We start from the raw sequence: 13,851 nt of genomic DNA, 5'->3' as shown, positions 1-13,851 counted from the left end.
AAGAGAGCAAAGACATTAAGTGGCACATTAGCATTTAACAGACATGACGAAGTTTCTAGCATACGAAACTTAAAAGAAGGAAAAAGGAACAAATTCAGATAATGGTTAAAAAAAAAAAATCATAAAGATCGATATTGTATCAACTACAATTTCATAGTAAAATTTAATTAGAAAGAAAAACTACTTCAGTATTCTAATCTCATCAGATTTAATCGAATATGCATACTGTGTTTGTGAAATGCTGCAAAATCATAGAGATTCATCCAAGGTTCTCGTGAAATTTATTGTTTCTTACAAATAAAAAAGTTTTTCTTAATTGCGTTAGAAGAATAATGGACTCGTTTGCATACATACTTTCTCTTTACGTATACGAAGTTCAAGGCTTATTTAGCAGAGATGAATGTTTTCGTACTTTAATGAGAGTTATGAAAGTCCAACAGAACTTTTGAACATATTCTGTCTGCGAATTTAGTCTGACGCTCCGCTACAGGTAGAACAGCAGAGCCGACTTTGAAGGAAAACTTGCAGTATATAAAACGGGCTCTATTGAGTGTATCCGACGGAAAGTAATCTAATTTATTAACAGTTTATTATTTGTGTTGTTGAACTGAGTTTCAAACAATTAACTATAGAATATATTTCTGTAATAAAAATGGTAAAATGTGATTGGCCATAAGTCACGTTTCTAAGAGTTTGCTATTATTACCTCAATCATGCATATCGTCATACATCTTATGTAGAAAACTTGCTTCCAAAAAGACTCATTAAATCATTTACAAAAATTTCAGACGAAAGAGAATGCAGCTGTTTATTATCAATAGCTCCCCTATCATATTGAAAAGAAATAAGTAAAATTTTCAAGATTATATTCGAGTTCTAAGAGGGTTCTCATTCTGTTTCATATGAAAATAATTGCGTTCCTGAATTCGAACAGAAACCTAAATAAGGTATCTGCTTTTGGAAATCTTTGTTTACTCGCCGGCGTCAGCCTTTCGGCTTAAACACACTTCGTCTTGAAAAAAATGTCAAAGACTCAGAATGAAAGAGCACTAAGTGCCGCCAAAATAGACGGAATCATGAAGCAGTTATTGAGTAGTACTAAAAATCATTGAAGAGTATACACATTTTTACATCTATACTATATAAGGATAAACAAGTCCGAGTAAATGCAGAGATAAAAGCAAAAAATAATAAGTGAAAATCTGATTAAATATAAATGACAATATAACTTGCAAATTTTATATCCGGAATTGCTTTCAAAAAGAACATTTTAGAAACTCGTTATTGGCATCATTAATTTTGTTTCATAATTTAGAAATGTTGATATTGGTTTTTCTAAACACAGTTATTTATAATTGTTGGTCTATGTTATAGATGTATGTAGTAATGTTTAATAACCCGTATTGTTCGAAATCATTTAATAACGGAAAATAAAAGGCCGGTTGGGAGGCGTGGTTGCTATATAAGTTCCGTGCAACAACAATCTTTTGGCTTTCCGTGAACGGAGGTGCCTTGAGATTGGATTAGATTGCTTGCGCGAATAATTATGCGCATTGCAGAAATGCAAGAAGAAATTTGTTGTTTACGACGTTTGTGGTACCCTTAGTGGTATTGTATTACATCTTAGTGGTTACGTATAAGCACTACGTGTTTATGTCTGTAGTAACGCGAAAAGGATAATTCTAATATGTCGGCGAATAACACAAAGTTCTCCACATCCGAACGTGTTGTGAAAAGTAAGTATGTTTCCCCTTTTAGGCTTAGTTCTCCGCTGCAGAAAAACCAATGTGAAGTTATTTGAAACTTCTTGATATTAGATATTCTTTTTGAATTTTTTAACCTAGTATATTATTTTCTGGTATTTTTACTTCCGTATATTTTTAAATCTTTCGTACTCCTTTCCGTATGCGTGCAGTAAAAATTACCGGTAGGAGGTACGATACTGCGCTTCCTTCGATGCCAGCCTTTAAATTGTCCTACTGTCTCAGGAATATAGGTCATTTAATTTTATCTTTAATACTGTTAGTAATTTAACGCGATTAAAAGAAAAGAAATCTGCAATTCCTTGCGAATAAATAAATATTAATATGTTATTCAAATCGAGAATAAATGATTTGTCGATCGGTTTGGTGTAATTTCCCTGTTTTTGTGTATTTAGTTGTTAATCCTTTGTAATTGTGGTTAGTTTAGTTTGAATGTTTTTCTACCTTTAATCCCATATTCTTGTGTTTTGTAAGGCATCAGTCTGATTAAATCTGTTATATAATTTCGTATAAAGTACACGAAATGAGGGCGCGTTTGTGACATAAACATCGTATAATGTGAATGTACACATGTAAAATAGTTTTTCGTATAGCTTCAATATTCAGATATTCAATATGAAACATTTGTTGACTGTTTACATTGTGCATAATTGTCAGCTTTAAAAGCACATTTTGTTTCTTCCTCTGTTGTAACAGAGTACCTGTGTGTTGTTCCTCTGTGTTGTAACGTAAGACTACATGAAAGTATCTAGGTCATGGACCTTTACTAATGTATTGAAAATGTTTGTTTGTCATCTGAATGAACTCCTTAACTTATATAGCTGTAATGTATCATGTATTTGAACTTTTTAATATTTCCATATCATACCCACATATTTGACATCTGCATGAGTTTCATGTGTTTGTACATAGTTTTCACCATAAATGCTGTATGCAAGTAAATTTATGATAAAATAAATTGTGTTTAATCTCATGTAAGTCTCAGTTTTGTGTATGTCTTTTGGTATTTTTTATTCTTTTATTTTTCCTAAAATTGTGGATCTAAAGTTTCATTTGTGATCCAGTTTCAAATTTTGGGCATGATGTTTAGTGCTCTAGGTTGTATTAATGTATTTCAGTAGTGGAGGTGTTATATTCTTTGTTACACCTTTGTTTGCATACATATACAGTTTGCATACATATACAGTTTTTTATGTATGAGTAATGAGATAAAGTTCATGGATCTTACGTATCCCAAAAATTGGCATTCTGTATGAGTGATGCTATTATTTTGAGGCACATATAAATGTTAAACACATTTCCAGTATTGAATAAAATGTGTATTAGTGTAAATTACTCCAACATTAAATAACTTAATAATAATTAGAATATGCTGTTCACTACATTTAAAATGTTACTTTCTGTCTGTTTTGCCTTCATATGAAAGTAATGAATTTTTATTTTGAAGCCTAATGCTGAAGAGGTGATACAGGAGGGAAATAATAATATAGCATGCATAGTTTAAAAAAAATTACAGAATAAAAAAGGGATCCTTATTTGTATTCATTCTATGAATTACAGTGGGAAGATTGAACTGTTTGACACCAAGATACTGTGTTTTGTTATTTTAGGGAGTGTTGACACTAAACCATATGTATCACAGTTCTCATAGTAACATTCATATTGATAAAAGTTTTAGAAAGTTGGTTTAAGCTGCAACTAATTGGAAGTATGACTATATGTACATTGGTCCCGCCCAAACTTCTGGTAAATTGCAAGCCTTTCTGGGTGTCCTTTATCTATTAATTCTAAATTTCCATTTTTATTAAAAATTTCAGCTGTCATTTGTTGTGAGAAAGTGCATTGTTACCATAGTGAAATGTTAGATATTTTTAAGTCTAAAGTGTTCTGTTGTATTTGTCAAACACAATGCATTTCTTATGTTTTACTCGGGGCCCACCAGCGGCTGAGCGGTAAAATTGCTGAACACCACTGGTTCGAATCCCGTGAACGGGCTGGCTGCATGGGTGTTTTCTTGGTTTTTCCGCATGTGTAATGTGTATACGAGCCAGTTTCCCTTAGAAAGTCCTCCACAAAGGCATCCCTCCCCTTAGGCAGATAGCCCTCGAGGCTTTGCCATAATTTAATAATCTAACCTATGTTTAACTGGGATGCTCAGTGGAACGGCTTTACAGATGTCGGAAACGACATCTTATATTTAACTGATTAGTCTGTTTTGACGCTTTTCTTCAAAAGTTAATACAGTCAAAAGTCGTTAATCCGGACTCGTCAGGACTTCGGCGATTCCGGATTATCAATTTTTCCGAATTATAGATTATCGGTTTAAATCTGGTAAGATGGCATGCAGAAATTATAGAATTAAAAATATGAAACCGTAATTTATGAAATAAAGAACAATTATGATCTAAAGGGTACCAAAGTTATAAAAAAAAAAAGCGTAATATTTATTTGTTTACTTTATTAAACATTTCTTTCAATGTAAGTTGTTTAAGTTGCTTCATTTTTTATGTGATAATACATTCTCTTTAATTCTATAAACAGACATAATTTCTTGTTCAGTTACAAAGTTCCGCTGTTCAAGTCCTATAATTGCTGTGTCTACCGACTAATTTGTCAATCGAAATTTTTTCGTTTTCAATAACCTCTGTTACTTTCTTCGCTATCAGAAGCAAATTATAATGACGGGGAATTTGATTTAAATCATATCAAAGATGGAGTACATCGAGATGAAATACTTTAGTAAGGAATTATAAGCCAAATAAAATAAAAACATCTGCCCTGAAGATAAGGATAGTGCTGACAGATCAACTTCCAATTCATTGTGCGCCCACCGCGGCGTTAAAGATAAACAAAGTTTAGTTAAACAAACGATATGCCTTTATCCATTTTTTGCTGCAATTCCACTTTTTGTTTAACGAACTTCGAAACATTCTTTCGCTTTGTAGATCCTTTACATATTAGTAAATATATATCAGAAATTCTATTTGACATAATCAAAAGTTCAAGCTTACTTTTATAAAATTGCTCTAACAGTCTGCAAAAAATAATAAGCCGGATCCAATTCGAAGATTAAGGAACAATGCAATCTGCAACAGTAACTGAAATAGATAATTAGATAATTTTAGCTTAGCTTATACCGTCCGTTATACATTAAACGCGCACTCGTAAACGTATTTTGCACACATGCACAAGCATATTCGCAGCCGTAAAGGTAGTGACGCATGCGGAGAAAGTTTGTAGCTTTGAGGTCCGGATTATGGGTGTCCGAATTAACGACTTTTGACTGTATAAAGTTAACCCTTTAATGCATATAGTTGCTATTTGGTAACATACTCATATTTAGTCATGTAAATCAATTCCAAACACAAATTTTAGCTTACTGCATAGTGTAACCAGTTGGATACATACTGTTTACATATACAATCAAAAGTCTTGGAACTACTCTGATATGCACCCTCAAGTTGCCAAATTTCTCGCCAAACATTTTTGGCAAGAAACTCCACGCTGCCATATTGCTATCTAAATTTTTTGTCTAGATTTCGAACTTTAAGCCTAAAATGTCTCCAAAAGCACGGTTTTCGTGAATGCAAAAACCACATTTTGAACACACAAGTTAAGCTAAAAATCCGAAACAAAAACAAAAAATTTAGATAGCAAAATTGTAGTTTCTAACCAAAATTATTTGACAAGAGTCCGTGTACACAGCAATATGTTTTAACTTAAAAAAAAATATCTACGAATGGCACAATCTAGGCAACGAACGAATATACGAATTACGCACACCTCACTTTAATAAATTAACATAACAACAATAAATTTCAAAAAATACCATGTACACAGCGTCCTGTTTCAACTTAAAAAAACATCTACGAATTGCACAATTTAGACGGTACGCACTAATCGACAAAATAACTAAAATAAATTTCAAACAATTCAAAAAAACAACTATAACGACAGAAATTCATACTAAAAAAACAATGAACATAACATTCTACAAAATAAAATGCACTTACCATGAATCGTTGCTTTTTCGAACAGCAGAAATACCAATTTCATACCACCTTTAGCATGCCGCCACGTAATCACTATCGTATTTATATGACAGCCAGACACACTCTACAGAAAATTCATACTATGGCTCACAAATAAATAAAATAACAAATAATCATAAATCCCTACTTCTGTCATGCACAGCCATTAAAAATAATCTCCCAGAACCTCTTTCTACACCTTCTAATACCCACTGCCCCTCAACAGGATGGCCACGACGATATTTCCTTTTGTGCGAACTTCAATTCAACAACTTCCACCATTTTAGCTTCTCAGACACAGAGCATGACGCAAACCAACGAACTCCAGTAAAAGATTTTTTAACGTCAACAGGATTGCCATACAACACGCAATCGCGCCAAAAACCAGCGCAGAACACATATCGCCACATATCCACATTTGGTGAAATTAGGGCGTATATCAGAGTTGTACCAGTCTTTAATCTGGACTCGTCGGGACTTCGGCGATTCGGGATTATTGATTTTTCCGCATTATAGATCATCAGTTTAAATCTGTTAAGATGGCATGTAGAAATTATACAATTAAAAATATGAAATCGTAATTTATGAAATAAAGTGCAATTGTGATCTAAAGGATATCAAAATTTACCAAAAAAAAAAAAAAAAAAAAAACCTTAATATTTATCTGTTTACTTTATTAAACATTTCTTTCAGCGCGCGCATGCGTAAAGCATACATTACACCTAGTCGAAATTAGAAAATTGCAACTGGAAAACTATTTGATGTGTATTCGTGATATTTATAATGGCGAGGAAATTGATTTAAATCATATCGAAGTACATAGAGATGAAACATTACATTTAATAAGGAATTATAAGCCGAATAAAAAAAAAAAAATCTGCCCTGAAGATAAGGATAGTGCTGACAGATCAACTTCCAGTTCATTGGCCGCCGCGACGTCCCCCCCCCGGCAGAGCAGCGTGAAATTGATAAACAGATTTCAGAATGATTAGAGAAACAAATCACCTCTCTGTCACTTTCTTCATGCCTTTATCCATTTTTTGCAGGAATTCCACTTTTTGTTTAATGGACATCAAAACATGCTTTCGCTTTGTAGATCCTTCAGCAGCTCCAGAATCGGAAATTCTATTTGACATAATCGAAAGTTCAAGCTTACTTTTATAAAATTGCTCTAACAGTCTGCAAAAAATAATAAGCTGGATCCAATTCGAAGATTAAGGAACAATGCAATCTGCAACATTAACTGAAATAGGTAATTAGATAATTTTAGCTTAGCTTATACTACCGTCCGTTGTACATCAAACGCGCATGCGTAAACGTATTACGCGCATGCATAAATGTATTACTTGCATGCGTAAACGCATATGTGCACGTGTTAACGCATTATGCGTTTACGCATGCGCAGAAAGTTTGTAACTTTGAGGTCCTGATTATAGATCATTCCGGATTAAAGACTTTTGACTGTAATAGTTTTTAAAGTTTCAGTTTTTTTTTTGGCACCACTGACAGTGTAAGAGTCATTATTGTGAATAGATGTGGAAGGTGGGGACATCATTTGTGTCTACAAATTTTCGATTCTGTGTTTGTTGTTATTTTGATGTATTTAAGATTTTAAAATTGTTTGAACAAGTTTATAAGGTATATATTATTACATAAAATTGTTATTAGACAGTTGCCTATCATATTTTTTTTGTAAAAGTTTTCGAAAATTGGACTGAAAACTTAGTTTGAATTTTTTTTAAAATATTTTTCCTGTTTTATTTGATATCAATTCTAATATATTTTTGACTCGAAAACTGAATTTAAAAAATAAAAATAAAAATTCATGTATTTAAGAGCTTAGAATTTTAAAACTAAATCCTTATGTTAATTTTCTTGGAATATATATAAATGTGGAATATCTTGGAATAAATATATAGCAGGGTCTGTTGTGTAGCTGTGAAGCTCTATTAATGCAACCATGTAGCCATCATGCACCATTATGGACAGTTCTGCTTTCGTATTGTGTTATTAAAAAATATGTAAATCGTTTATTTCTTAATATTAAGAAGTTTTTGGGGAGATGTTATAGTCATGAATAATTGAAACTGTAGATATTAAATCGGTGTTTTCTGTAAAGTGAGAAATATAAGATGTCGTGTATCTGGCTACTGTCAGCCAATCAGCTGCCTACCTCAGGGTAAAAATCCAGCAAATGAGACAGACGAGAGTATGTTTACGCCTGTGTTCGAGTTTCAATTTTAGCCAGCGTAGCTGATTTAATTTGTAAGGTATTGAACATCTGTATTTCATTGGAGTTATTTTCTTAAATTGTATAATATAATATCAACCTCGTACATAAAGGTCATGCTTCTATATAATAAAGGGTTAAAATTCCAATAATGTATTATGTCATGTCTCTGCCATCCCGGCAAGCATGACATAAGGATATTCACAAATGTTTGAGATTTTTGGCTTGGTGACTCATGCTGCATGATAAATGATATATTCCAACCTTTATATGCAGCAGTTTGTTTTTTCACTTGTGCGAGCTGTTGTTGAGAGTAGTGAATAAGTCATAATTATCTCGCTTTCTAGAGGGTAAGAGTACTTTTACGTTCTCAGGAAAAAGGGAATTTTAACCTCATAATCTCATTTTTAATGCCTGTATGGCTGCTGAAACACATTATCTCTACTTTTTAATTTTGATAACTATTGCCTGTTTGCAAAACAAAATTATTAATAGTTTGCTGAAATTTCAGGATAGCAGTTCTGTCTTCGCAAATGTTTTAAAGTATAATCCCCCCACACAAAATCCCCACCCCTTACAGAGTGTAGGAAAGGAGAATGTAATAACAAAAGGAGGCAGATGTGCCTAAATAGGGTTTTCTGGGAAGGAAGAGAGATTTTTGCATGTCACTTAAAAATGCTGGTTAGGGAATCTGGCATTTGTGGCTAATAGCAATACATTGATTGACCTCTTATTGATACTCTTGCAGGATCACACTTTCAATCTTTGAGTGATTGTGGACGGGCTCAAAATCTGGAGTTGCCCTTGGGCACTGAAAACACTAGCTACGAACGGCTCTGTCATGAAACAACGCTGACCGAAATAGCAATCCACATCATTATCAAACTTATATTTGTGGCAACTCAAGTATGTGCATGTGCACAGCAGACAAACTGATTTCTGCTTTCATATTTGATAATCATTTTTCTGATTAGTATTTTTTCATTTAGTGCATTTTCAATACTTATTTGCATACAATATAATACATTTGCATACAATACAATACTTATTTGCATACAATACTTATTTGCATACAATACTTATTTGCATACAATACTTATTTGCATACTAGTATATAATGTGCTAATCATTTTTTACATAATCATATACTGTATCATAAAATCACTTTTGGCTTGATCACAGAGTGCGTCATAAAATACTAGTGTATATGTTTAAAAAATGCAAAGATAAGATTTATTAATCATTTGAATTATTTTTAAAAAGTAAGTCTAGATTTAAAAAAAAATTAAATTCTCACATTACAGCGTACTTAATTTTGTTAGGATTTATTTGGATACCTGTATGCTTCAGTTAGATCATGGAACACATGGGCAGCTTACAAAAAAATATGACAGAATTGAGTACATTTCAATGCAAGTTTAATCTAGGGTTTAATTTTTTAAATATTTACAATATCCACACCAAGCAATTTCAGTGATCTAAATTCTGAAATATGGAACCTAATTGTAAAAAATTATTATTATTTATAGAATTCAATGTAGACATCAAACAAACAAAAAGATCAGTATTACCAGATCTGTGCATTTTTTTATATATTGAGAGTGTTGTCTTATCTTTTAAACAAAATGCAATTTAAAACTTTTCTAGTGACATGCACATTGGCAGATTGGCCAAAGAAATTGGCCCTGGCAGGGGAAAAAATGTTGGCCCCCATATAGAATGCCATTATACATATCATACATATTGTCATCATCATAAAAAGTGATTTTATAAAATAAAAATATACCTTTGCAGAAATGTAACACTTTATTTCATATATAATATATATATATATATATATAACGATAAATAACAGCAACTAAATAATTATATACACAAAACAATGGTTAATTCATAATTAGCTATTTAAATATTTTTTAATTCCAGGTGCTTGGCCAAATATTTCCTTCGTTATATCTTCAATTATTGCTGTAGCCAAAATATCCTTCTCTATGTTCATCAATAGCAGTGACTGCAAAATTAGCTTGCTTCATAGTATTCCTTAATCTACTTTTTACAATTTTAAATTAAAGAAAAAGGCTCTTTCACATTCAATTTGCATTATAGATAGGGTGAGTACAAACTTATATGCAAAAATGACATTGGCGTACGCATTACTATATAAATTATATTTCAAGAGTAATTGATATACAGACAAGAAGCATTTTTTTCAAAAATTGCATATAGCTTTGGATGAATGCTCATTAATAGATAGAGCACTCTCTCCTTCTGACTCGGTATCAGATTAAAAATAATGATTTTCAATTTAATTTTTTAGTATTTACCATTTAATTACTAGGTCCTGATATTCATCCTTAAGATTATGAATTGTTGCACCTGCATAGTGCTCTAATAATATAAATAAATATTCGAAAAAGTTTGGTGACAATGGATTCAAAAAGTTTTAGGGTTCGAGAAGTGATATATCTTTATACAACATCCTATGCCCTTTAAACCTACTTTACATTGATGAAATGGTGTTGTACATTATAAAAGAGACAATAACTTTGAATTGTTTGATAAGGCAATTGAAATTATAATCAGACGATTCTTCGTCGTCTATTTGTTTCACTTTTCGGCATCTTTTAGCAGGCAGCTCTATAATTCTATCACAACCCAGTCTTTCTAGTTTATTATTGCAATCTGTTGCAGACGATTCTGATGTGTTAAATATTAAATTGAAGCTTTCAGAAATGGCTTTTAAAGAGTTTTTAGCCTCCCTAACAATATTATATGCTAGGATATAATCTAATTCTTTAGTCTGCAAATACTTCATCACTGGTCACTTTCCTAGTATATTGAAATGTTTTAAATGTACATTAGCAGACAAAATTATTCTAAAAGTTATTATTTATTTAAAAGTTGATAACAGATTTTGCCATTTGTCGTATCTGTGCATTTTGTATAGCATTGGAAGATATACTTTTGAGTGAACGTATTGATTGTATACACTTTCTCTCGTGTGCAGAGCTGTCTCGCTGAATCATCCGTGTCGATTCGATCGTTTGAGATCCTTGATTGGCTTGAAATCACTCCAGCCCTATCAGCCACTGGCCATGCATTATGTTCCTCAATTACTAATTTCTTCAATTAATTTCGTAAAATTTGTTACTATACAATACACAATTAATTTGATTTTAGTTTCAAGAATTTTAGCAATCTAATTAAAAAAGAACTCTTTGATGGTGCTGTATTCAACAGGTATAGTCTTTAGGGAAATGAAATTTGATATATAAGAAGTTAAACCCTAATGGAAAATATCTGTTATGTGTGCAACAAGTAAGTCTTTGGAAACTAATGATCGTACTAAGACAAATCCTAACTAACTATGTGTGAAGCTCATGCTGAATCTTTTCCATCTAAATGTTGAACTTATACAATAACAACAATGCTATCCTAATAAAAAAAACCAACAAATCACAGCGAAACAAATACGAATTGACATGCAGTCTATGGTTTTGTTGAGTTGGCTGCTCATTCACCTTCTAGTGTATGGATAATTTGAGGCTTAAGAATGTATAGAGATAACAATATAACTAGCAAAATTCATGTTGCAGATATATATATATGTCAACATAATTGTATTGTAAGACTATTTGAAGCCAGTTATAGGCTACATGTCGATCTAAATTAATATAAGGTGTCATTAAGTACAAATAAATATTTCCTGATTTTCTTCCATTATATCATTTGAATTAGAAGTTTCATATGATTAAAAGGGATGATTTTTTTCAAAAATAATTTTCATTAAGTGTATTCATATTTAACTAATGGTACTGCAGCTATGGATATGTAGGAAATATTTCAGGATTTATATATATTTTTAAAGTGAGCAGTTTTAATTAAAAAGTGATTAAAATTCATGTGTAAGTTATTAATAAACTTATTTTTAAGTATTAACCATGCTCTCCTTTAAAAAAAAAACCCTTTCCACTCTGATGGAAAATACATATGTCTATTTTTATCTTTAATTTGGCATCATTAAAACAATGAGTAAAGTAATTGTAAATGACCTGTAAATGGGAAATTAAGACGTGTTAAGGCTTTTCTTATTACAGGATGAAGGACATTAGGAACAGTCTTTCCTTCTGCTTAATAATACAGGGTAAAGGTAGAGAAATTGATTCGGTGATTTCATGTGGTAAATTGCTGAAGCTCATGAATTACAATGGAAAAGTTAATGTGCTGGCAGGCAGAAATATGTAAAATGAGATGAAAACTGATAATAATTAGCTCTCGCCCCCCCCCAAAAAAAAAACTCTGAAGTATAATAAATTTAAATTGTGGGTGCTTTAATTGAAATTTTGAAAAAATGTAATTAGAAAGGTGAAAAATATTCATGAGTAATTTACAGTCATTCGAAATAATTTATTAAATTTTCCACAGATGGCTTCCTTCTAAGCAAATAACTCGTATGTTTTCTTATAAGTCTCTGTCTAGACTGAATATCTTTATTAACATTGTGTTATGAATAAAATTAAAAAAAAAATTTTGTATAAGGTTACAATTTTTTTATGCTCATATAGGGTTTTCTGGTTTTCTCTCTGTCTTGAAAAAGGGTGCTTTAATATGCATATGTATTGATTTATTGCAATTAGCTCACTTATAAAACCATATTTCTTAATACTGGTAGTTCATAAATTTAGAACTACTGAGCATTTGATTAGTTTTCATTTATTCTTAAAAACTGAATGGACTGTCTGATGTTTTCTTGGAACTCTTCTTTGTTAATTTCCTTTATGGTATTTTATGAAAATATTCTTTCTTGAAAGCAAGCAGTCCTCAAGCACTTGAGGGTGTGTAGTATCCTAAAGAACTGAAATATATGAATTCTATAATTTTTGTTTTTGCATATATATTTATGAAATATTGATATTTATTTTTAGGTGTAAAATTTGTTACCAAAAATTAAATAACAAAGGCAAATGGATGTAGTTAGACCCTGTTGTATATAGTTGTGCTTAAAAGAATCTTGTCGCCTTGCATTAACTTCTGGGAAAAAATTGGAATACCAAAATTAAAAACCATTAGTGGGCAAGCCCGCCAGATGGGCAGGCTGTAACCAAAGCAAAGTTTATAAGTTCTGTGTACTCCTGAAAAGCAAATGTATAAAAACATCTCAATAGGAATGAAATCAGTTCATTTTTTTTAAGCAACAACCAATTTGTAAGTAATTTTTTTGTTGTCAAAACAGGAAGCAAAAACTTTTGACAGTTCAGGTTCATATACCTATGATGTCATGATTTAAATTTTATATAGTATAAAAACTTTTTCTCAATATCAATAAAAGAATTAATGTGACAATAACATACCCCATTAATTATTCTAACCTGAAACAGAAAAATTGTCAACAGCAGCTATTTATTTAAAATGCTGACATTAACAAAACATTTTTGACATACAATCGCATGCTTTCTTTAGTGTCATAATATGACATTATATGATAACATATTTAATGTTTGACAATGTTATTTTATATTTTGTAAAACTTACAATTTTTTTATTAGCAAACTCTAGGATTTGAAAGTAAGCAGTTGGAACACTTTTTGAAGTAAAGCATTTTTATCTCCAATGCGCGAGACTGTTGCCACTTGGAAGACTCAGAATTTTTAATTAATATCTCGGCTGATTTAAAGTCATACAAAGATGGGAACAGTCGAAATGGCTTCCCACTAATTTTTGGAATTGGGAATAATATATTTAGAGTTTAACAATACTATTTTTATTTCATATTTTGTAAAATTTAGAAATTTTTTATTAACAAACAATAAGATTTGAAAATGAGCAA

The 13,851-nt window shown here is 31.3% G+C and overlaps 1 protein-coding gene across 2 annotated transcripts in view; it reads left to right on the top strand.

The window, feature by feature from the left end:
• The first annotated feature begins 1,320 nt into the window (after nucleotides 1–1,320).
• The window catches only part of LOC118183017 (serine/threonine-protein phosphatase 2B catalytic subunit 2-like), an 86,792-nt gene continuing 74,261 nt past the window's right edge, over nucleotides 1,321–13,851 (top strand). For both annotated transcript variants that reach the window (XM_035352416.2, XM_035352415.2), the window contains exon 1: nucleotides 1,321–1,736. In XM_035352416.2, coding sequence (XP_035208307.1) covers nucleotides 1,688–1,736 — 49 coding nt within the window. In that variant the 5' untranslated portion in view covers nucleotides 1,321–1,687. The remainder of the gene's footprint in view (nucleotides 1,737–13,851) is intronic.

Source organism: Stegodyphus dumicola, chromosome 9 (genome assembly GCF_044657685.1).
Source record: "Stegodyphus dumicola isolate Sdum_Otavi_A_Nest chromosome 9, ASM4465768v1".
Classification (NCBI taxonomy): Eukaryota; Metazoa; Arthropoda; class Arachnida; order Araneae; family Eresidae; genus Stegodyphus; species Stegodyphus dumicola.
Note: the sequence above shows the minus strand (reverse complement) of the source record. Positions and strands in the feature narration are given on the sequence as shown.